This window comes from Nestor notabilis, unplaced genomic scaffold (genome assembly GCF_000696875.1).
Source record: "Nestor notabilis isolate BGI_N333 unplaced genomic scaffold, ASM69687v1 scaffold12515, whole genome shotgun sequence".
Classification (NCBI taxonomy): Eukaryota; Metazoa; Chordata; class Aves; order Psittaciformes; family Psittacidae; genus Nestor; species Nestor notabilis.
Window position 1 is genome coordinate 28,765 of NW_009928926.1, and position 24,511 is coordinate 53,275.

At 39.0% G+C, this 24,511-nt stretch overlaps 1 protein-coding gene across 1 annotated transcript in view; it reads left to right on the forward strand.

The window, feature by feature from the left end:
* GXYLT1 (glucoside xylosyltransferase 1) overlaps positions 1–4,182 on the forward strand; it is a 24,089-nt gene extending 19,907 nt beyond the window's left edge. Inside the window, exons 5-7 of the mRNA XM_010014754.1 lie at positions 1,245–1,368; positions 1,667–1,839; positions 3,375–4,182. Of these exons, the coding sequence (XP_010013056.1) occupies positions 1,245–1,368; positions 1,667–1,839; positions 3,375–3,536 (459 nt within the window). The 3' untranslated portion in view covers positions 3,537–4,182. The remainder of the gene's footprint in view (positions 1–1,244; positions 1,369–1,666; positions 1,840–3,374) is intronic.
* The last annotated feature ends 20,329 nt before the right edge of the window (positions 4,183–24,511 follow it).

The following is a 24,511-nucleotide window of genomic DNA, read 5'->3' on the forward strand; positions in this document are numbered from 1 at the left end:
GGAAAGAGTAAAAACCAAATTGCTATTTTTTTTACTTTCTAGTTTGTCAGTGGCAAGCCCTGAGAATTCTAAAGAATTCTAAAATTCTATAGTTCTAAACTGACTATTTTGTGCCTGGTAATCTTTTCTGTTTCTTAACATGTATAACATGTTAACAACATTAACATGATGTTTCTGTGTACATATCCCAAACCATACTGGAGATCTAATTTTATTTATTTATTTATTCCATCTTGGTTGGAAAGCATCAAGGGTACTATCCTGTAATGGTTCAGGAATTTTCTCTCTTTGGGACTTACTGTTACTCCATCCTCACTCTCCCAACTGATGTAGGAGGTACAGAGTGAGCAGCCTTGCTCCTTTTCTGTTCTAGTTGAGTTTATATGTGGTGTAGAGATGAGAAATTAGCTTTAGAATGTGTAACCTTGTTACGCTACAGACGGTAACACCTTTGGTAATGCGGAGTTCAGGGTAGGCCAGCTTATTCCAGGTAGCACCTCCTCAGCCAAAACCTCAGAAGAGCTTTCTCCTTTCCCTTTGAAGTGATTTTACTTAATCAAGAATTTGTGAATTGAGTAACAGTGGTTGATTTAGAGTGTTACTGCCTTTTGCTAATGAGAAGTTATGCCTTTGCTGTGGAAGTTCAAGGTCAGTAACTAAGAAAATCGGTTCAACTCAATGAAAGTTCTTTTGAAAACGAAGGATTTCTGTTGTTTTTTGTACACCACTTTGTAGCCAGTATTTTTCAGCTGTATGTGTTTGAAACTATTGAATAATTAATTTTATATTGATCTGTTTTGAATTTTTGAAGTTAACTTTAAAACCTGTGTGTATTAGCACTCTGTGATAGAGAAATTGCATGAAATGTGCTCAGCTACTTACATGCATCACTTAAATTCAGGTTTTTTGTTAGATCCTACTGCTGAGTAAAAAACCATTGCTATTTCCTAGCACTCCTGGTTCAAAATGTTTGAGGGAAATCTTGGAGACAAAAAATTAATGTGGCAGTTAAATAGAACCAAGAGATGCGTATAATTTTCCTTACAGTAATTGAGAGGGAAAACATACTGGAAATGCCTGTAACTATTTTCCTTAGATGTGCGAATTTGTTTAAAAGGAAGAAATCATATATGCATTTGAGATTTGTAATTTTGAAAAGCATATTACTGCAATTCTGTAGGGCATTTCCATCTTAATAGGAGTAATTGTCCTGAATGTGTGTCATTTTACTTTTTGTTTAATAGAATGATATGACACCAGTCCGGTTACAGTGGGGAGAAATTCTTATGCCACTGCTGAAGAAATACAAGTTGAACATAACCTGGGGTGATCAGGACCTATTAAACATTATGTTTTTCCACAATCCAGGTAAATCCACATTGATTCAAAGTCAAACATTACAAAGTTGATCTTTTCTAAGATGTTAAAAAATGATGGAAAATGCTCTTTTAGCAGGCTTCTCGTAAAAGTATTCAAGGGACTTGTTGCTGCTTTGTTTTCTGAAAGTGTTTACTTAGACAGCATTGGAGATTGCTAGAGTGTAATTAGCTGTTAGATTTTGAAATAACTGTAGAGAAATTACGAAGCAGCTCTAAGAAAAAAAAAAATATTGTATTTCCTGAAATTATTTTGATACTTAATTCAGAGTTCTTATTTTTCCACATAGAAAGTCTTTATGTCTTCCCTTGCCAATGGAATTATCGCCCTGACCACTGCATCTATGGAAGCAATTGTAAGGAAGCCGAAGAAGAGGGTATATTTATTCTTCATGGAAACAGAGGTGTTTACCATGATGATAAACAGCCGACTTTTAGGGCTGTCTATGAAGCAATAAAAAATGTAAGTGCTTTCAACATTGTATGTGTGAAAAGTCTATTTTTTTTGTCTATTTTATCTACAGTGCTGCATGTATTTTGTAGGTTTTGTTGATTCCTTGATTGCAACAAAGTAATTTCTTTCTCTCTTAAGTGATGTTAAGTGTTTCAGGGGCTTTTCATTTACTGCTTGGGTAGAATTCCAGTGTATTCTTTTTGTGGTGAGCGTGTTCTGAAGCACAGTGTAGACTATGTGTATGTTAGGATTCTAAAATATTTCCTGTAGCTGTCAATGTCTACTTAAAAGGCTTTATTCTCATTCCCTTAATCAATACATCTGGTAAGAAGCTTGTATGAGCATTTGGAGATTGCTAGAAGCTTCATTCTTCTGGAGACTTTAAAATGCAGGCCCCCCCCCCCCCCCTCTTCCCATAGTTTGCATGTATTCATGGCAACATTTAAACATTAAGTGTAGCTAGATTTGGATTGTAGAAAAATCTTTTTTTATAGTGTGTTTTGACCTTTTCTAGAGATTGTGTATTAATGTGTTGCTGTTCCTTTAAATATTAAGCACAATGACTTCTTTTCATTCTGCAAATAAGGCATCTAATAAACTATTTATCACTGCATCAGTATACTTGCTGAAGAGCTGTAAAATTTAGCACTGATGCACTTTTTAATGTAGCAGGCTATCGTGTGTGTATAACCTTCAAAAATCAATAGTATATTTTAATGGTGCTTTATTACATGTTGTCGTATGGATATAAAAATGAAGAAAAGTGCTTTTGGGGGTCTGAGAATACATTGCAGGGAAAGTGAATATGTTTCCATAAAAATATGATTTCTTTGTTTCCTTTGAGCATTGTCAAAAACAGAAGAAAAAATTATTTCTTTTTATTTATTATCCCATTTGGTTTATGAATATGACAGAGAAAATGTGTAAAACGCTGCTGATTCGGTGGTAATAAGATGAACAAAATTACGTTACTTTGAAAAGCTGGTTAAGCTTATCATTTGTTTATAAAAATTATTGTACTGTTGAATTAATTACTTCTTTATTTCATCCCCCTGTTAAACATAGTATGTGTTCAACCATCATTCAGTTTAATGAAACTTCAGTAGTACCACTTTTCATACTGTTGTTTCATTACAATTTGATGAGAATTGTATTCCTTAAAAGTTATCTGTCATTCAAGAAAGTTACTGTTTAACAAATAAATTACCAGAAATCATTTTAGATCTGTAAATTTTTAATTTAATAAGATAACTTCAAATGTCCTCCTGGTCTCTCTGGGTATCTTCATTTGCTTAGATTTAAAAACAAAAAAATAATCTCACTTGTTAGAGTTATTGAAAGCATTAGAGATTATTTCCGTAATTTAGAGGGGTTTTTCAAATATTGCATTCAAGAAGCTGAAACCTTGAATATATTTAATAAACCTTTAGAAAGCAAATACAATGTTCAGAGGCATTTTTATAAAACTTTTTAAAACCCTCTGAATAATGGCACTCTTCTCTGTTCTGTTGACCTTAAATCTTCTTTTCTTAAATTCCTTGCAGTATTCATTTGGAGATGATCTGGTTCATTCCCTGTTGCAGCCCCTAGAACTGGAATTACGGAAAACCGTGCATACATACTGTGGAAGAGTATACAAAGTGTTCATAAAGCAGCTGACAAAAAGCATAAGAGACTTCTATGCCAGAAGATCAAAGGGAAGGTGATTTTACTTCAAGCTGTTAAATCAAGAGACTGAATTAACGTACTTCTCAAAAGGTGCAAAAATTCTAATATGGCTTGAATTGGCTCTCGCTGTGTCCAGATAAAAGTTTACTAGCATACATAAAAATGAAGAAAATATTCTTGTAATGAAGAACAGGAACTTTTTTCTGCAAAGGTGACTTTTTGCTCTTTTGAAGTTTAATCACTGCTAATGTTTATCTTTGATACAATGATTTAGGTGTTACTGGCTTCCACGGTCAATTTTAGTCTATAATTCAGTTACCTAATGATCAAATGAACGAAGAAGAAATGAAGATGGTTCTATTTGGGAGTGTACCTCATTGCCTAAAATTCTGCTAAACTGTGAATGTAGCAATAACTGAGGCAGCAGCACTAACCTCACTTTAAAGGTGTAAGCCTTTATGTAAACAAAATTGTTTACAAGTGCAGAAAACACTCTTTTCAAAGAAATGTGATATAATAATTGACAATCTGTGTGTGCCTTTATGTATTCATCTCTTACATGTTGAAGTACTGTTTTGACAATCGTGTCGCATATATTAGACGTAAACTGCACACTATAAATACGATTTTCTGAGAAATGAATACCAGTATGTAATACTAGTTTTCTCTGTCTGTAGATGCAGAGACTTTTTAATGTATGGCATTTGTTTCAGCATGGTCAAAAGATAGAGCAGAGTTGAGGATTGGTGTTTTTTGGGGTGGTTTTTTTTTGTTTGTTTTTGGTTTTTTGTTTTGGTGGTTTTTTTTTTTTTTTTAGCAAAAAATTTGGTTTGAAGTTGTCTGTCTTACAATACTTTTTAAAAATTACATGGTTTTGCAGCTTTATAGGGCATTTTGGAAGTAGGGAAAAAAACACCAGTGAAAAGGTGTTGTATTTCCTTACTACGAATTATTATGTCATGATTATTATGGAGTATTTAGTACTGAAAAGTGAAGAGCTGTAATAAGAGTTCTGATGCTTCATCAGACTGTGTATTAGATGGTTTTCTTAGAATATATCCTGTTACCATATTTTTTAATAACATGGCTTTAAAATAGTTTTGGGGCAAACCCTCAACTAAGTGAATGCATTACTGTCAGTAGGGTGATAGTGATTTACAACAGGCAAGGGATTAGGCTTTCTTTAGTTTCTTAAATTTTCTTAGTGGAAAAAAAAAGGTTTTATCTAGTACAAACTTTCTTTTTTCAGAGAAGAAACATGAAGAAAAATGCCGAGTTCTAGTGTTACAGTAAAATATTTAAACTTGCGTGGTATGAAGTGTATTTGTAAAGTATATTTGAACTTGGATAACTGGTCTAACTGAGATGAAGTCTTCATAAAGTGAGTTTTTGGATTCCAGAAAAATTCCCGTGTGTTGAACTTGGAGGATCCACTCATTGACTTGCACCTTCATCCCAACCCCATTTTTGAAGCTTAATTTTTGTGGCTCTTTCCTTGTCAAAGGTGGGCTGGCTCTGACTCCCAGATCCATGTGAGCTGGACGAATGCTTTAGCAGTACAAAACACACTCCATTTTAAGCAGAGTTTATATTCTGCTCCTAATCTCCCTGCTGGCCCAGGGTGTAAATTTCTGGGATGGAACCTAGGAAGCAGTCTGCCTCACATGTAATTACGGTCTCTTTTCCTTGCTGTGTCACCTTTTGAAGTCTGAAAATCTAGAAATCTGTGTGAAGGTGAATACTGTTATTGACTGATTTTACAATATGCAGTGCATTATTTTTTTACATAAATACTGATTTTTATATGAATTTGTCTTCAGCTTTCTCTTTTACTTGTACTGTGTGTTTTTTATTTAAAAAAGTACTTCTTTTGGCCTGCTTTTTGTGTTTGTCTTTACGTAAGTCCTCAGATTTGAATTTAATTTTAGTATGTTGTATGCATATGAAGATACTGCTTAAACCCTGCTAAGCCGTTTTAGGAAAAAAAAAAGTGGAATGTGAACACCAACAGCAACCTTTCCACTTAAAGTTCAGTTTTTGTGGGTGATTAGAAGAAAAAGGGTTAATGTTGAAGCTTATCATAGGATAAAAATTCTTTCTTTCTGTTTATTTCAAGCAATGTTTACTTAGCATACTACAGATAGCAGAATGTACTGTCTTATGCCATAGTTTTTGTATAATTGTTATTGATATAAACTTAAACTGCTCACCTCGACCATCCATTTCCAAGTAAAACTCATGAACGCTTTAGAACATTTAAAAGCCAGCAAGTGCGTAGTAGCTTCCATTAAGTAACTCTCTGGAGTATTTGTCTGTTTTGAATAAATGTTTAATCTTATAGTTCCTATGTCTTAAATTTAGAAAGATGACCTACCTTTAAAAACAAATCTGACTGGCAAAACATTTAGACAGTAAGAAGACTGGAAAACCAAGCAGTGTGATAGAAACCAGTTACACTCCCAAACATTTCATTACCTGATTTGTAAGATTATATGCACACATGTGTAGAAACTTAGATACAGACAGGGAAATCTATATTGCTGTCTAGTTTTAGAAACTGCTTTTTCTGTAGGTATAGTAAGTAACCAACAAAATAGGACCTGAAAAATTATGGAACTTTAGATATCCTATTTTTACTGATTTATTTATTATAAATTTCTTTAATATTAATAGAATTGTAAAGTTTCATAGAAAAATGTAAACATCAGGAAATGTACTTTCAGGTTAAACTAAGATAAATGTTTTCATCGTGCTTGATGTCTCTGTATCATGGTACCATTATTCTGTCTCTCACGGTAGAGGTCTGTCTGAAGATGTCTTATCTTACTTGTATGAAGTTCTGTCTTTCTTTGTAGACAGTATGAAAGGCCAGCTATCCCTTAATGAGACCGAAACATCCTTATTTATGGTACTTGCACCTCTGCCTGTTACCAAGCCTTACGAAAATGTGTCTTTCCAGTATTTGTAGTTTTATCAAAATTTAGACTGAAGATGACCTTTTAATGCCAGTTGAATTTGTTTTGGTAAGCTTCTGATTTAAATTTAGAAAAGTTAGAAAAGAGATTTAGAAGAAAAAATCTTATTTTTCCTTTTTCTGATTTTAAACAGATTTTAAAGCAACATGGAGTTGCCTTTTGCTGGGTTTGACCTAAATTTGATCAAGTTACAAACTTCTGGCAAAATGCTGTTTGGAAAACTAAGTTCTTTTGTTGATTTGTACTATGTTTCTGTCCATACTAGACGTACCCCAGCCACACAGGCTTTCTGTGCTTCTGGCTCTGCCCTTTCCATAACAGGATGACTGGGAATGCAGTCTTCTTTCTTTTCATCCTTCCAAATTACATTTCCCATCTAGACAGCATGGAAGAGGAAATAACTGCAATGTAGTGGTGGGAGGAGGGAATGGTCTGGGTCTGCTCAGAAGGACTAGAAGCAGAACATGTAAGAGGCCAAGCTGGAAGTGTAATGAATTACGCATATGTGCATTATTAGGCTCTCTTTATTTTAAGTGAAAGTAGGAATGAAGCACTGCTGCTTATTTACTTACATTTATGGATGTGGTGGTATTTGTAGTGGATTAAATGGGGTGAAACTGAGTAGTAAAATCAGACTTCTACTTTTTAGCTTATTTGTAGGAAACCACTAGACTTGGTTTCTCCTACCTGGTTTGTAAAGGTGTCTCCAAACACATGGACATACCTAAAATTTCTGTTTCTTAGAAGTTTTAAATTTTTTCCATTGTCCAATTTCTGTTTCAAATTAAAATATTTTCAACTATCAAGCAGGTTTAATAAAATATCCATTTATTGACCATGTAATTTTTTTACCTGATTGAGTGGAATACTGCATAATTTAAATGAATGTGTAGGCTGTTTGTGCCTCCATTTTTAAAGAAATACGTTGTCCATTATTTTTACATTCCCTCCTGTGGTATCTAATGTGATTATCTTAATTATCATAGTGTCATGGTTCAAGCCCAGCTGACAACTCAGAACCACGCAGCCGCTCGCTCACTCCCCCCCTTTTCCTTCCTCCCCCCGCTCCCGGAGGGATGGGGAGCAGAATCGGAGGAATGTAACTCCCACAGGTTGAGATAACAGCTCTCCAGTAACTAAGGTATAATACAAACCACTACTGCTACCAATAATAACGATAAGAGGAATAACAAGGGGAGAGGACACAACCGCTCACCACCTGCCGACTGATACCCAGCCCGACCCGAGCAGCGATCTGGGCCTTCCGGGTAACTCCCCCCAGTTTCTATACTGGGCATGACGTGCTGTGGTATGGAATAGCCCTTTGGCCAGTTTGGGTCAGGTGTCCTGCCTCTGCTTCCTCCTGGCTTCCTGTGCCCCTTCTCCCTGGCAGAGCATGAGACTGAGAAGTCCTTGATCAGGGTAAGCATTACCTAACACATGGATGTTTTAGTTGTTTCTATCAGCATTGTTCTCAGACTGAAGCTGAGACATGGTACTGCACCAGCTACTGGGAAGGAGAAAAATAACTGTGACAGCTGAACCCAGGACACCAGCTAAATTTATCTGTATATTTGAGAAGAATAACTGAAATTCTTAAAGTTTTGCACAAATTACAGCTGAGTTACTTGTTCAAGTTACCAAAGCAGGCAAAGCATGAACCCAGCAAGTCAAATCTTAAAAAATTAAACACAAGTATATGTACCTCAGGTTCCCTGGGATAAAAAGAAAAATGTTGTTTGATTCAAGTTTAACTCTACAGAGAAACACAACTTGCTTTCTGTATTTAACTGCCAAGTCTTCAATAATGCACAGTTGCTTTGTAGTCCTAGTAGACTACTAGAAATTATTGCTCAGGTTTAAAAACAGATGATGTTTTCAGAGGTAATGGTGAATGTTCCACTTCAGGAAGTGAGGAGAAAATCTCATTTTAAAGTAGTTCTCAAAATCTCTCTCTTGTAACCACTTAATAGATCTATATAAGAACAGCTTGTCCTCCAAGGTTGTCATAAAATGTAAGATTGGTGGTTCCCCGCTGCATTTTTAAGCCTTTGTGGGCCTATTAAGATTGTAGGTTTCTTAAAGGAATATTAACTAATCAGAAATTCTTGCATTGAAGAAATTCAGTTGTGTCTCTTCAGCTTTGCAGTTGCTTTATGCACAGCTGCATTCGATTCTTTAGAGTCCTCATTTAAACCTATGAATGTGCATCTTCCTGTGTGTTTGCTAGCAAATTTCTACAAGGCTCTGTTCTTCTCCCTTCCCCCTTTTCCCTGCACTGCTTTTAAATGATAATCTCCAAGCTCTTCTTTTGTTTGAATGCAGAAACGTGTAATTAAAGGAGGACCTGTAGTCCTACTGTGGTTGGAATTTTTTATTTTCTTCAGATTGTTATTTGAGTATGTTTGGGGAGGAGGAGTTTTTGAGCATTCGGTAAATTCGTTATGTGCCATGAGTGATCAGCTGGTTGTTTCTTCCCTGAATCAGTATTATCCCTGATGCTCCCTTATGATAGATGCTTGGCTGCCGTCTGCCTGCTTGATCTATATGACTCCAAGTTCCTTTGATCAGAACAGTGACTGTCATTTCTAGATCTGGATTTTAAATTCTCATCCCATATCTGGGTGCCACCTCAGTTGAACAAGCCTGGGACATGGTCTGTTTCCACTTCTAGATGTTCATCTTTGGTTTCATTTCCCTGTTTTAGTTTCCAACTGGAAAGGATGTAAGGATAAAATACTGAGATAAGGAATGCAGAAATTTTCATAACAGAAACTAGAGAACTACAGATTTCTGAAATGTAATTAACAATTTTGAAATAATCTATCCTTGAGTCTTAATTTCTGATTTGGTATGTGTAAGGGTCAGCATCCTTGGTTCAGTCAAATCATTTGACTTTTCCTGTTCAACCTCTTACGCAGAGGGATGGGCAGGTATCTCCTAGAAGACTGGTTCCTTGTTTACTGTAAACTCCAATGAAAGGAACCATAACTCATCACTGTAGATCCTTAGTATCACTCTATCTGAAATCTTTGAAATCAGCAATAACTGTCCACTTGCTGCTGTTTAGGGATACTGGTTTTAGTATTTAGACTATTTTGTCTAATGGTCATGCTGAAAGGGAGGTGAAAAGATACAGTTATTCAGATCTTCTTAGAATCATAGAATAGTTAGGGTTGGAAAGCACCTTAAGATCATCTAGGTCCAACCCCCCTGCCATGAGCAGGGACACCACACCCCAAACGATGTCGCCCAAGGCTCTGTCCAGCCTGGCCTTAAACGCCTCCAGGGTTGGAGCATTCACAACTTCCTTGGGCAACCCATTCCAGTGCCTCACCACCCTCACTGTGAAGAACTTCTTCCTTATATCTAACGTAAAGTTCCTCTGTTTAAGTTTACAGCCCTTACCCCTTGTCCTACCACTAGAGTCCCTAATGAAGAGTCCCTCCCCAGCATCCTTGTAGGTCCCCTTCAGATACTGGAAGGCTGCTAGTTCCTGCACTGCTGTCTTTAGAATTCCACATGACGCTTATGAAAAAGAACACTAAAAGCCAACTTTCTGTGCCTGGGTCAAAGCTGGAGGGGAATGAACTTGATAGCTTCTCCTGACACATGAATACCTTCATTTAGGAATGTGTTTTCACTGGTCATGGGTCTTAACGTGTAGGTTGAAAGTCAGGATGGTTTCCTTACACTGTTCATCAGAACAGGTCTTCAAGAGCAGGGCTCATCGGGTTTGATATAGTTTGTTACGGTTTTAAGTGCCAAACTTTGAAGATACAGGCATATTATGTTCCCAAAGTAAGTCCATTAAAAGCCTGTCAGCTACAGTCTTTAATACTTTTCAAGGTACTTGTCCAACTAATATTCTCACTCAAAGTCCCATTTCTTCCCTCTGTGCTGTTTTCCACAGCAAAGTTCATAGATTTGTTTGCCTTTTCAGAGCAAAGCAAGACATCGGGAATTTGCTTTAATGAATGTGCCCTTGAAGCCAAACAGAATTTTGCTAGGGAAGGGAAGGGACTATGAAATTTGTTTGCTGGTGATTGTTTCTGCACTTCAGACTTCTTTCTATAAGGTCATGGGGTGCAACTGTGGAACTTGTCTGTGGCTTTCTCCCCACTTAGAGAAGTGCTGCTAGATTGTGCTGCCTTTCATTTCCTCACTTATTTCTAGCATTGAACACTGATTTCTGAAAATGCTTTTTGTTTATTCCTAAATGGCCTTTCTGTTTTATCTAGTTCATATTGAATTATTAAACCAAATGAGATAAACAATTTATTAGAGTAGCCTAATGCATTTTCTACTACTTTCATATTCTGGGAGGATGCGTTCTCTCCAGTTCTTCCTTTAGGTCATTTAATACCTTATCCTCATTCTCAGAATTATGGTCTGGGTACAACAGGTTCATTTTTTCTGTTATGTCTATGTCTTATGAATCTTAATGTTCTGCCAGTCATTTGTGAACACGTTTTGCTAGAACAAGTCACATTAAATCGGTCTGTAATATTCATATGAATTACTTTGAAATACAAAAGTAGATGTAGAAGTTATCCTAAACTGCAAATCTTTGCGGTTGAATTAATGAGTATTTAGGGCATGTGGTTTTTAGGCTTGTTAAGAAAATGGAAGCAATATAATCAGTTTTTAACTCCTGATTTAAGACTAGGAAATTAAATTTAATTAAAGATAACCTACTCTCTCACTGAGCAGCTGGTGCCTGGGAGACATTCTGCTTGCTGTTGGATATTGTGGGACTTCAGAAGTATGATCTCATGCAGTTTCTGATGTGTCACTGCTACTCCTGATTTTTAATTTTAGAATATTCTGCTATGGTTTATTGTTTGGGTTTACATTTTTATACTATGGTTAGTGTTCATCACGGTGAATCAGGATTGCAGGTCTAAACCCAAGAAATAAAACCCACTTCTGCTACCCAGGGTGTGTTATATACTATATGTGCATTTGATTTGATATTTTTCACTAATGTAGTGGGTAAACTTGATGTATTGGGGGGTTACTTCCTGTCATGGGGATCATCTTTCCTGCTTGCTGTTCCTGGCTTGCCTCCTTTCTCCACTACCACTCTGGTCTCCTTGCTGCCTGTCTGTTCCAGGAGTTTGTCACCCCATCTGTTCTTTTCATGATAATCTTTCTGGGTGAGGGTGGCTGTTATGCCCATTAGCCGGTATTGCTTCTGCCAACAGGTACATGCTTTCAGAACTGGGCTGTTGGCTGTAGTGAGCCAACTGTGCCATCTCCAGCCAAAAGGGTACCCTGGAGTGGGCGTGCTGCTTCCTCCACAGTGCTAGTGGGTGAGCACACATCTCGGCACGTAAGCATGTTCTTGACCCAGAGTAGTTCCTGAGCAGTGCTGTGGATTTCTTGCCTGAAGCTTAGGGAGTAAACTGAGTTTTTCTTTCAGCTTTGTGTAAGCTATTAGAAAGTTTTAATCTTATTTTTCTGTAGAGATAAAGGCTTTTTACTAAAGGTGTGCTTTCAGGAAGAAAGTGGCCAATGAAGCTGTTGAACAGTGGTGATCTGAGCCATTCTACTTGCTTGAGGCAGACAGGCTCAGCAGGGCTTTGGGGAACAGTGTGAGCGAATGACAAGTGCCAGGGCACCTGGTGTGCAGTGGAGTGAGGGGCTTGGTCTCTGCCCTGTTCCTGTAGGTGCTGGGCAGTAGCTAAGGGAAAAGTGATCCTCAGTTAACTCCTCTTTCTGTGCCATATGCAAAGACAGAAAATTGACTTATGACTTCAAAAAGCCCAGACAAGGTGTTAGAGGGATTACAGAATGCAATAGAGAGTGCACACTATGTGCAACTTGTCTGGCTGGAAAAATTAACAGATGCAAATGGCCCATTGAAACATGGTTTTGTGAAGTACCTTCTTCACTGATCCATAAAAACAATGAAAAAACCTGAGCAAAAATAAGTAATGGTAGGATATTGCTTAAAAACTAGATCGATAGCTTATTTTTGAAGTAATCCTATTTGCCTAACTTGATCTTTCTTTGGCCAGAATGATAGGGTGTAATTAATGAAAATTGATTTAACATGAATAAAAAAGCATTACCAGTTTGCTATTGTAAGTTCACTTTGTAAGAAAAATGAAACATCTAGAAAATTTGCTCTACCTTTGGTGTGTTAGACCTCAAGGAGTCTCAAAATGAATTAGAAGTTGCTTTGTTAATGTACATTTATCAAATAGTACATGGGGAAGAACTTTTGTACTTTTGTCCAAAAAAGTTTTGTATTTTTATAATTTTTAGAGTCTAAGGTTGAATTAATACCGTTCTGCAAAATACATGTATTTTGAGGACACTGCATCCTACAGTGTAAGTCTGTAATAACTGTTAGATACAAAAATCCAATTGCTTTGGAGTGAGAATTGTTGTAGAACAGACACATTATACTCTTACAGCGGTATCTTGCTTCTGAAAATAGGTAGTTTTTAAGGAATAGATTATATGGTGCATTGGGCTTACTGCCATTCTTCATTTTCATCTAAATTACAGCTCTCTGGGCATGCATTTTTGTCATGGTATCAGCAAAGCGAGTGTCCATTACCCTAAACAACACTGGAAAGCAGAGCTCTCAGACATTCTGTTGGGATATCTCCTGGCACATTTGCAAGTGTCAGAGGAGCAAACATAACTGTGTTTGTTAAACAGAACCATTTAGCAGTACTGTGCCTGGCTGAAAAGACTAGCTTACTGCTTCAAAACACTATAAAAGTACAAAGGAAATAAAGTAATAAACAGTCTATAGCAAGAAGGATAAATGCAGATCTTCTGCCCTCCTCTAGAGAAGCTCAAAAACCCTCCCCTAAGTAGTTCTACAAGCAAAAGTTTCAGAAGCTTCTCAAAGTCCACAAGGGATTTCACTATTGCGGTTGATTTAATATGAGAGTGCTCAGATACTATAGCGATGGATGGCAGCATAAAACACTGATATATCAATTAATAGTTAAGCCTTGGAGTGTGTGATAGTTCTTCTAGTCTCATCCATCATATATCACAAGCCATTAAATTTCTCCCCGTTAATCTGTAATGAACCCAGTAGTCTGACTAAGCATAACTAGTGTCCAGGTAAATCATACCTTTCAGAGAAATGTCCAGTCCTGGTTTGAAGACATAAAGAGGGAAAATAATTCCCTTTGCCAGTTTGCTGCAATGGCTCATCATTCTCACAGTGATGAGTATGTGCCTCACGTCTCATTTGAATTTTTCTGGCATGAGGTTCCAGCCATTGATTCTTTTCATGCCTGTCCCAACTCCTTAAAGAGCTCCTTCGTATCCTGCAGTTTCTCCTCGTGGAGATACTTAGATGGCGTAATCAAATCACTCCTCAGTTTTGGATACGCCAGACAAATTCAGCTCATGAACTCTCTCACCAAAACATGTGTCGTTTAAGTTTTGTGGCTCTTTCTCTACCTTCATCAATTTTCCAAAGTCCTGCTTAAAATATGGGCACCAGAACAGTATACAGGACTTCAGTATAGTTAAGGACTTGGTAATTTTAATACACAGGTAAAATTTTCCTAGTAATTTCTGAATTTATATATAGAATGATTGTGTTAGCTCATTTGCCATTCCTGGGATAAGATCTACAGTCCTTGATATGGGGCATTTGTCTTCGTTAAAATGAGCTCAGCCTGGTGCCATTTCACCACAGTAGTGGAGATTCATCTGCAAAACTGATGTTGTTATTGTTGTTTATTGTTTTGCCAGGTATTGTCATCTGCATGACTTTGTATTTACTTCCGAATTACTGATGAAAGCTTTTAATAATGTTATGTCCTTTATAACATCACTAGAATCAGCGCTTTGATAACACTTTTCTGTCAGCGGTTAGTTGTTGAGAGTGCCCAGTTAATCTTGCAAAATTTTGATGTTTCTGTTTTTTTCTCTGCATAGTATAATTTCAACTTCATGGAACAAAAGAATATATTCAGGAATAAATACCAGACTTTTTTGAAAGACTTTCTTTTCCTGGAAAAAACACTGTTTACTTCTGATTGTAGTATTTTATTTTAATTCTTTTCCAGTTAATAGTGTTGCAGTGTTTGTAATATTTTATATTTGGGAATAGCCTTGACTACAAGTATCTTAGTATTTTGGATAATGCTAAAATTATTTAGGTTATCTTCTGAGATTTTTCTGGGAATGCTAAGATTGTTGGAACTATTAACAGCAGCATTCTTCAGGAAATTCTTTAATGATTTCCTACTCTAAATTGTCTAGATCCGTTGATTTGGAAACATTTATTCTTGGTTAATATTTGTTTAACTTTCTTCTGGTTTGCTAACGGACGAGAAAGTATTTCAACATCCTCATGCGACACAAACGTGTTTTATTTCTGAATGCAGAAGACTTAATTGAGCGCTTTTGCATGATCAACAACATTGTCATTAGTAGTGAATCTAGTTTTATTTCTTTTGTTCTTAATTTATTCCAAGAATTATGGCATTGTATTCTTAGTCCTTAATTCTGTCAGCTGCAGGGATTTTTTTTTATTGTCCCCATAATACTTCCCAATTTTGCAATCTGGACATTATGGTAATTCCTACATAATTCAGTAATTTTAATTTTTACCTTTTGTTATTTTTATCCTGCTGACACTTCACTTGGCGTTATCTTTGTGTCTCTCTGCATGACACTTCTCTGACAGCTGGAGTACTGGACAAAACTGGCTTATCTGCAGCTGCTTTCTGCATCTTGTCACTTCCAGGTTTGGTGCAACTTGCCTTGACTGTTCCAGAAGGTAATGCCTTTGCTTCCCGTCTTTGATCTCGTGTGTTCACACACAGAATATGAAGCAGGCTAGCCAACTTACAGGAGATTTCGAAGAATGAGAAGATTTCAAGTCTGCTACAGTCAGTGCTCAGGAGGAAGGGAGATGTGAATGGGGATGGGGGATTGGTTTTCAAGTGTTGCTTTTCAGGTCTGCTCATACTGGTAAACACAAAATACCATAATATCATCTTAGACCTAATGTCTTGAAGATGTGTTGTAGTCTGACATGTTGTCAAAAAGAGGAGATACCCCAGTCCTTTACTTCTGTGCCAGACTAGCCTGACAACTGGGAGCTGGTCCACGGTGGCCCACCCTGAACCCGTTTGAAGTGCGCTTAGTTTGAATCGGGGATGGTCCACACACGGACCACACAGTGGTATGTTTCAGACAAGTCTGACAAAGAGGAACTGGTCCGTGGTGGCCTGCCCCCGAAGCCCTGCTAACTTCCTCAGACAGCCTGGTAACTTTTTTGGGGTGGGTAAGATTTGGATTGTACCATCTCATTTTTACCCATAAATGGTAGCCAAGGGCAATTGATGAAGGAAAGGGAGAAAGAAAGCAGAAGTAAGAGACCTCACAAGCTGCCTGCGCCTAATGGTGCGGACACAGCAAGGAGCCATCCAGGCCACCCCTTCTGGCATGGGCTGGCCCCCGTGTCAGAATGAGTGCGCACTTTTTAACAGATAAAAAGCGCAGGGCTCGGGAGAGACGGGGAGGCAGATCTAACTACTGCCCAGACCTGTGGGGACCTTGCCTCTGTGGGGACGCCCACTAAGGTAGTGCCTGCCACTCCCTCTCGTCACGATGCACCTCGGAGCTGGCCTCTTGGTCACTGGACAGCTGTGTGGGTCGGTAAGAATCCCTGTTAAACTCTTTTAACCGTACCTGTCTAAATCTCTGTATATAGTTATATCTCTATACTTGTTTTTTAGCTAATGTATAATAGGGTAATAAACCATCTTTTACTTATTTTGTGTGCGTGGTTTAAGTTCTCGATCCCCGAAACAATTTCCTTTGGGGTCATGCTACAAAGTTCAGACAGGCTGTGATATGGTATTAAAAAATTGATGTCCCTATCCCTATCCCTATCATCTTAGCTTTGTGCAAAAAAAGTTGGCTGTGCATGTGTAGGTTGATCAATACAAAGAAGAAGAAGAAGAACCCTCCCCCAGCTTCTAATGTTTTAATATCCTGATTGAAGGCATGACAGGTAAAAAAGTAGCTTATGAGAGTTGAATGACTGATGCTGGCAAATGGTGCACCTGCTTTTCATGGATGTCAAGTAGCTGGTCTGCTGAATAAGAACTGATCTTGGAGTCTAAGCAGCAGAGACCAAATGTGGGTTAGGAACAAGCAAAGTAGCTCCTAGAACTTTCAAAAAAAATCATAGAATCACATAAGGATTGAGGTTGGAAAGGACCTCTGGAGGTCATCTGGTCCAACCCTCCTGCTGAGGCAGGACCACCTAGAGCTGGTTGCCCAGCATCGTGTCCAGATGGCTTTGAACATCTCCAAGATGGAGACTCCACAACCTCCCTGGGCAACCTGTGCTAGTGCTCAGTCACCCTCACAGTAAAAAAGTTTCCTAATGTTCAGAGAGAACCTCCTGAGTTTCAGTTGGTGCCCATTGCAAATTACAGGTTATGAACTTTGGAGGAATGGAAGTGTTCTTTCCATGCAAATGTTTCTCCTGCAGTGAAGAAAAAGCCCCTGACAATGGTACAGAGTTCTTTCCATCACAGGGCCCTAGCTTTGGTCTGTGGTGTCGTTGAACTGGCCTGTAGAAGATTACTTTTGACATGACAATTCTTTAAATTGCAACCTTGTATTAGTACAGAAATATGTAATTATTCCTAATGGTCTTATGTACATTTATATTGGATAACTTATTCTGAAGTAGCCTACAGTTAATTCTGTTTGTTCCATGTAAAATTTAGCTACCACTCAAGTCTTTTTTCTTCAGTAATACTGGCACTCACAACTTTCTAATGGAAGAAGAGTTTTTTCAGCTGTTATTTCTTCAATATGCCAGGTATTGCTTTTCATATATTCTTTGGTGCTACGTGCTAAAGGAGTCTATGCATAAGGAAATGTTACAGTTCCTTTACTGAAGACCTAGACTGCATTCATAGCATCCAACTTCTCTGAACTAATGATGGTAGACCATCATTTAAATGAAAGAAAAATAGGGATTTACAGAATTCTGCAACATGATTCATTTCAGTCTAAGGTAGGCATGTAATGTAAATCAGATAATTGTACTCTAAAAGTAGTTGTTTTCTCCTTACTGATAGAGACTAGGAAGTTAGGTCAGAAGAAAGTGCCACAATGCGGACTTCTAATGTGAGCTAAAGTGAATCCCAGGCAAAGCTGGATCCGTTTAAGGTTTATTCCTTGCCATTCCAACTACTTGTGAACATGTCCAGGGAAGAAAGGGTTGTTGGTTTTTTTTCCTGAAACATATTTCTTTGAAATTATTGCTTGAATAATTTAATTGCTAAGTGCTGGTCCCTGGTTAGTCTAAGAGAAGTCACTAGATAGTAAGTGATAAGTGTTCTGTTTCCTGACTGAGCAGGAAAACATCCTGTGATAGGGTTTCTGATGCTAATAAAAATGTAGCTATAATTTTTTTCCCCCCCTAGCTAATATATCTTAAAAATCCACTTTGTGTTAGTCACTCTTGTTAGTAACCTTTATGGTGATCTAACAATGATTAGAAAAGTTCAGACTGAACACTAGGAAAGTGGTCATGGCCCCAAGCCTGTCAGAGTTGAAGAGGCGTCTGGACGATGCTCTTTGTCATATAGGTAGTCCTGTGAGGAGCAGGGAGTTGGACTCAAAGATCCTTAAGGGTCCATTTCAACTTGAGATACTCTATGACTCTAAAGCAAATTAGCTTCAGTCAACTGACTGCACGTGTAGGTTACTGTTGATTTAAAAGGTTTGGCTGATGTGCGAATTATGGTTACCTCTACTTCTGCTCCTGAGTCAGCATTTCTAATTCTGGCTCCTAGTTTCAGTTTGGCAATACTGTTTTGATCAGAAAAGAAGGCCTTTATTTAGGTATTGCATGATTAAAATTAAAAAGTTTGAACTTCAGAGACTGTTAAAAGCTTTGCTGTCCTTCGTTTCTGGGAAGGAATCTGTCTAGCCCAATAAAATCAGTTAGGAAGTTTCCAAAAGTTACTGTCTTTTTACTTGTGCTCTGCGTGTGCTCCTAAGTACTGGCAGACAGCAACTTGAACAGCTCTCTGCCAAACTGTCATATTCAGGATCTGCATTCATTTTCAGCAGTGTGGAAACAGTGTACACTAATTTCCACCTACTGTCTTGTGATGTAGGGCTGAATAGAAGCTTGTATCAAATAAACTGTGGAAATAAAGGTATCTCTTTTTCAGCTTGTAGGAAGAGAGTAAATGTCAAGGCCATATGAGGGATTTATTAAGTAGTTGAAAGAACTTTAAATGAAAAACAAAACAACAATGAAGCCATCCTTATCCTGAAAAATTCTTGACGATGCAAAAATCAGTAAAAATAGTGCCATTTGACTTATTAGTCATGCTTTTCTGGTCCACTAAACTGGTTAAAATTAGCGCTTTTCAGTCACCTAAAAGCCAGCACGTTTGATGGCTTGTACATCAATGTTTGCATGTAAATGTCCTCAAAAAACAAGCCCAGTAGAAGGCTCTCCCTTATGCTTATGGCAAATCCAACTCGAGAGTGACTCTGGGGTATTTTCTTTGAGACGGTGAAGCTCTGCATGTCACGTGGCTGGATCCAAGCTCTCCTGTTGTTCATTACCTCTGGTCAACTTGATGTTTCGCACCATCAGATCATCAATGGGTAATGACACAATATTCTAAAGATGATTTTCCATGTGGAGATAGCCTTGTATTAGTTTCTCTGCAAGCTGGGAGGTTAACGTCCTTTTATTTGTGGTTATCTTTGAGACGTCTCAGACACTTCCCTGATTCTAGGGTGAGGCTATCTGATGCAAGCTTCCACTTTGTCTCTCAGCCTAAGGGCATTATGGAAGGTGAGGAATTAAGTATCCTAAATACCCTGTGTGCCCACGATGTTCTCTTTTCTCTACCTCCTCCTTTTTTCTATGTAATCACCACAATTTCTGCCTTTTCATAGCAATCTCTAAGGTCTTATCCCTGAAACTCAAGCATCTTCATATTGCAGAAGGGTAACAGGATGGTCCAGGTAATTGGACTGATGTTCACTCACAGTGAGAAATACCTGTGTCAGTAGCAAGACAAACACTGTTTGGTGCACATAAATAAAATGTGATCTAAGTTTTGGGTTTCGTGTCTGAGCAGGGATCTGTTGTCCCCAGGGAAGTCTTCACCATGTTGACTTAGGATATATGGAAAATCTAAAAACCTGGAACCTTTCCATTGACTTAGTAGAAGCTATTTTGGTAGTCATTTTTGGTTTTGTGCCTGCTTGTGGAAGCAGTTTTGGTTCTTTTCCATGCTTCCATAGTACATTTGCTTAAAGGCATCTGCTCTTGCATCTAGAAATCCTGAACCAGTGTGAAATCTGAATTCAGGGTTTGAGTGAAAGAGCTTAAAGGCACTCTTGTGGCTAAACTCTTGTATGCTCTATTTTTCTAGGTTAAGGTTTCAGGATAAGGTCTTATCCATGGTTGTATGAATACTATCCATCCGGAAGGGTGGTCATTCCGTGTTTCTTCCCACACCCCAGCAGAAGACATTACATGCATTGAATATTAACAGTTCCTTGGTTAGGAGTCCTTGCTCTTGTAAAATGAGTTGTCATTGATTCTGCCACAGAAAGGGCTTTAGTTTTAGCAGGTTGTTTAAGGCCATCCTCCTGAATCACACGTGGCAGTGAATCACACTTGCAGTGATACAGCAAAGGTGGAACCTACTTGTGTAGTTCATGTTTATAGCCTGGCACAGGCTCTGTACATAAGGTTATCCCCAGATTTGTAAAGCTGCTAGACAGAATGCTGTTTGGGTGCAGTCTTTCAGCTGGAATTTTTTAGACAGGAGGTTGGTCCAGTCATGCTTTCCCCAGTTTTCTAGGTAAGGGCTCTGATGACCATGAACTGCTGTTCTCAGCATGAACGTGCTTGCGATGGAGGACAAGAGGAATGTTCCTTAGAAGTAATTTTATAATCCTGATAGTGCACTTTGCATAATTACCTTCAACATCTGCCCACTCCCCGTTCTGACCTTGCTTTCAGCATTGTTTATTTGGACCAATGTTGGCAGGTTCTCCCACCAGTTTATACCACGTGGGGGAGAATTACGCATGTGCAGGGAGAATGAGATGTTTAAAGGTTTCTGAGTTTAAGCATGACTGTACTCTTGGCACAGTGTGAATGTGAATAGAAACAACAAATAGACTGTGAAGAGCATCTATTTAGGTGTAAACTATCTTCATTTTCCATCACTTAAAGGACTCTACTGAAAGAGACGGAAATGCTGGTGAGGTTGCTGTACATGAAGGAAAGGCACTTTTTGATAAGAGATTACACTCTACCGCAGGCTGCTTTTGTTCTGGTCATTTTAATTCTTGTCACACATTCACTTTGCAGCTGAAATCTGGAACTTCTTTCTGACAGCGGTATGGGCCTAAAAAAGGAGAAAATCTTGAGAAAGCAAGGCTCATTAAAACTGAACAAACAAATGCCTTTTGGGTTTGCATGGCAAGGTTGTGGTTCAGGGCAAGGGAGCTATAAGAGTGGCTTCTGTGAGAAGCTGCTAGAAGCTCCCCCATATCCAATAGAGCCAGTGCAGCCGGCTCCAATATGGACTTGCTCACAGTGAAAGCCAAGCCCATCAGTGACAGTCGTAGCACCTGTGGGATGTGTACTTAAGAAGGGAAAAAAGGTACTGCATAGGAGCAACTGCAGCTGGAGAAAGGAGAGTCTGTGAGAGAACCAGCCCTGCAGACACCAAGGTCAGTGCAGGAGGAGGGCAGGAAGGTGCTGCAGGTGCTGGAGCAGAGGTTCCCCTGCAGCCCGTGGTGCAGCCCATGGTGGGGCAGGTTGTGCCCCTGCAGCACGTGGAGGTCCATGGTGGAGCAGATCTCCACCTGCAGCACATGGAGGACTCCACACTGGAGCAGGGGGATGCCCAAAGGAGGATGTGGTCCTGTGGGAAGCCCACACTGGAGCAGGGGAAGAGTATGAGGAGTCCTCCCCTGAGGAGTAAGGAGCAGCAGAGACAAGTGTGATGAACTGGCCATGGCCCCCATTCCCTGTCCCCATGCGCTTGTGGGAAGAAGGATGAAAAATCAGAAGCAAAGTTGAGCCTGGGAAGAAGGAGGGGGAGGGGGAAGGCGTTTTTAAAATTTGGTTTTATTTCTCCTTATCCTACTCGGATTCAGCTGGTAATAAACTAATTTCCCCAAGCCAAGTTTGGTTTTGCCCATGATGGTAAATGCTGAGTGATCTCTCCCTGTCTTTGTCTCGACCCATGAGCCTTTTCTCTCCCCTGTCCAGTTCAGAAGGGCAGTGATAGAGCAGCTTTGGTGGGTACCTGGTGCAGGGTCAACCCCCCCACTATGTTAAAGGATAACAAGGTCTAGTTACGGTAGCCCTCCCTCACTATTTCCAGTCCTGAGTTTTATAAGGGGACTATGGAATTAGTTTATTGGTGGATTAAAGGTTGTTTTTCCTTCGGTGCTGTCAGGCATCTTGTTTTCCCCAGGGCTGACACCAGTGAGTGCAGAAGGACCTGCGCTCCTAGTGACTTCAGGAGGAGGCAGTGATGCCCACCATACTGCAGCCCCATCGTCCTATTCATCTGGTCCATCATATGCTTGAAGACATCCTTGTGGGATTTCACATCACAAAGTTTTATTCTGTGCTGTTCCCTTTTCATCTGGAGATTACAATAAAACACTGAGTTTTAGTGTGGGGTTTTTCTTCCTTCTTTTCTCAGGGAGATGCAGCATTTATATTTTATTACTAACAGTTACTGGCAATGCCTATTTGGGTCTCTTTCTGTTGGTCTCTGGCATGCCAAACTGCCTTGTTTTGTATTTCCTGGCTTTGCACTTCTCAATAATGAAGTAGCCAAAAGTCACCTTTAGTACTTTCTTAGAAGTAACTAATCTTTTGATACCCTAGGGCTTTGGATCAATGGTTTAAAATCAGTATTTTCTATATAAAGTTATTGTGTATCTTTACCCTGCACTCTGCGGACTGAAAATCAATGGTGTACGTTTGTGAATTGTACAGAACATGGGATAGGCAAAGAATTAGATGTTATACTCTGTTGGGAAATGCATGAAATTAAGAAAATTAAGTGGCACGTCTCTCATAAAGCCTCTGGTGACTCTCTTTGTTTTCATGCAGTTTTGTTCTTAAATATCTCTTGGGCACTAGTTGAAAAAGGAACAGAATTTTATTTTTCGGGATGTGGTGAAATCTTGAACAGGAATTAAATACAAACCGTTTGGCAGCCTCTAATAATGTAATTGGTTCCGCAGACAGGAAGAGCTCACAAACTGTTTTGCATTCCTTTCGCATTTGGTCTTAATTTTAAGAGACCATTACTGATACAGCCACTGAGGAGCCCTAGATTCAGCAAGATCTCAGGGGGAAGAGAGCGCAACAGTGCAACTTTAGCAGCATCAGATGTGTGTTTATCTCAGGCTTCTTGTTTTACCCTCTAAATTTGTTTTATTAAGAGTAGTGCTACAAGCTGTGTTCTTTGAACTCCTTTTTCATCTGTATTTTTAAGAGAGGTTGGTTGGCCCGAAATTGAGTTTTCTAAGGAAACATGTATTAATTTTACATAATAGTAGGTTCTGTTATTTCATGAAATTAACACATTCCTGTGGTCTGGAGTAAAACAGAAGGAGCATGGGCATATTTTTGGTACCCAAAGACTTCATTTTGTTAAAGAAGGTTTTCACAGTGGGTTTTTTTTTCTCTTAAAACATTTGGTAAATGGAGCGCAGTTCCAACTGGTCAGTCACTCCAGTGAAGTGTCACGAACTAAGAAAAATGACAACAGTGGCAATTCAACAGTGATGAGAAATAAATATCTAGCCCTCTATAGTTGCAGATTGAACTGAATTATACTACTCTGATTTGGTTACCTGAACAAAAGAGAAAAAAGTTTTAATCCACCCCTCAGACTGGGGTGATCACAATGCTGCAGTTCCCTGGGGAAGGAGAATGGCTTTTCCTGTATTCCATCTGGGACTTAATGAGCCCCACCAAGGCACCCTATGAAGGGTGAGAGATCCGTGCTGAAATGTTCTCCTTCCTTCACATGTTGGAGTCTCAGTTTTAGGGTGAAATCTGCCTGCTTTTGGTGCTTTTCTTTTTTTCTAGCTATCTTTGCCACATCCACTGACAGCTGAACTGTTGAAGTAAAATCCAGCTGTTAGTCTTCCCTTGACTGCCTGTTTTAGGCTGCTGTTGTTTTTAATCTCTGGATTTAACCGCATATTCCCTTGACCCTCTGACTGACTTGAGGTACTGCTGACCGAGCCACTTCCGCATTGGGCTGCTTCTCTTGGGACTTTGGGACGTCCCTCCTCTGACAGCATCCTCAGTGCTCTCTGTCTGCCTGACCCCTTCACCTGTGGCTTTCCCAGTGTGGACTGTGTGTGGCTGCAGCCCAGCATGACCCCAGACCTGCTGTCCCATCCCATGGGCCATCCCCTCTGCTCCTTATTTGTTTCAGCCTCTCCTCATGTGTTGCCATCAACCTCGCTTGACAGTCCTTCATGGCAAAAGACCGCTTTTTACTGCTTTATACAATCCCAGCTGCTAGGCTGACTCAGTTCTGAGTAAAACCAACCATCATGTAAATAGCATCTTGACATAGCAGCAGCACACAAAGTCCAAATGAAATGGAAATGGCACAAAAGCAGCTCTATCATGTGAAGGTTTCCCTCCAGACGAGGCCGTGACTACCTTCCCATTCTACGGTCTTATCAAAATGCTTTTGTAAACTGGATCGAGCTATGCGTTGTAGATCACTTCAGGCTATTATTGGAGCTGCCTGACTTGCTGAAGATTGGTATGAAATAAGTTATGCGAGGAACTCTAATTTCTTATTTACAGAGGCCTGTAGAAGGATGCAGACAGTGACAAAGTACAGCTTTTTCCTCTGGGAGTTGGAGTCTGAAATGCCTCATGTTTCTTCTGGCTGGTCAATGCAGTAAACTACCCTTGCCCGTCAAAGATGTGATTTAGTGCTCAGTGAAAACAATCAAAACATTTCTACTGCTCTTAAGAG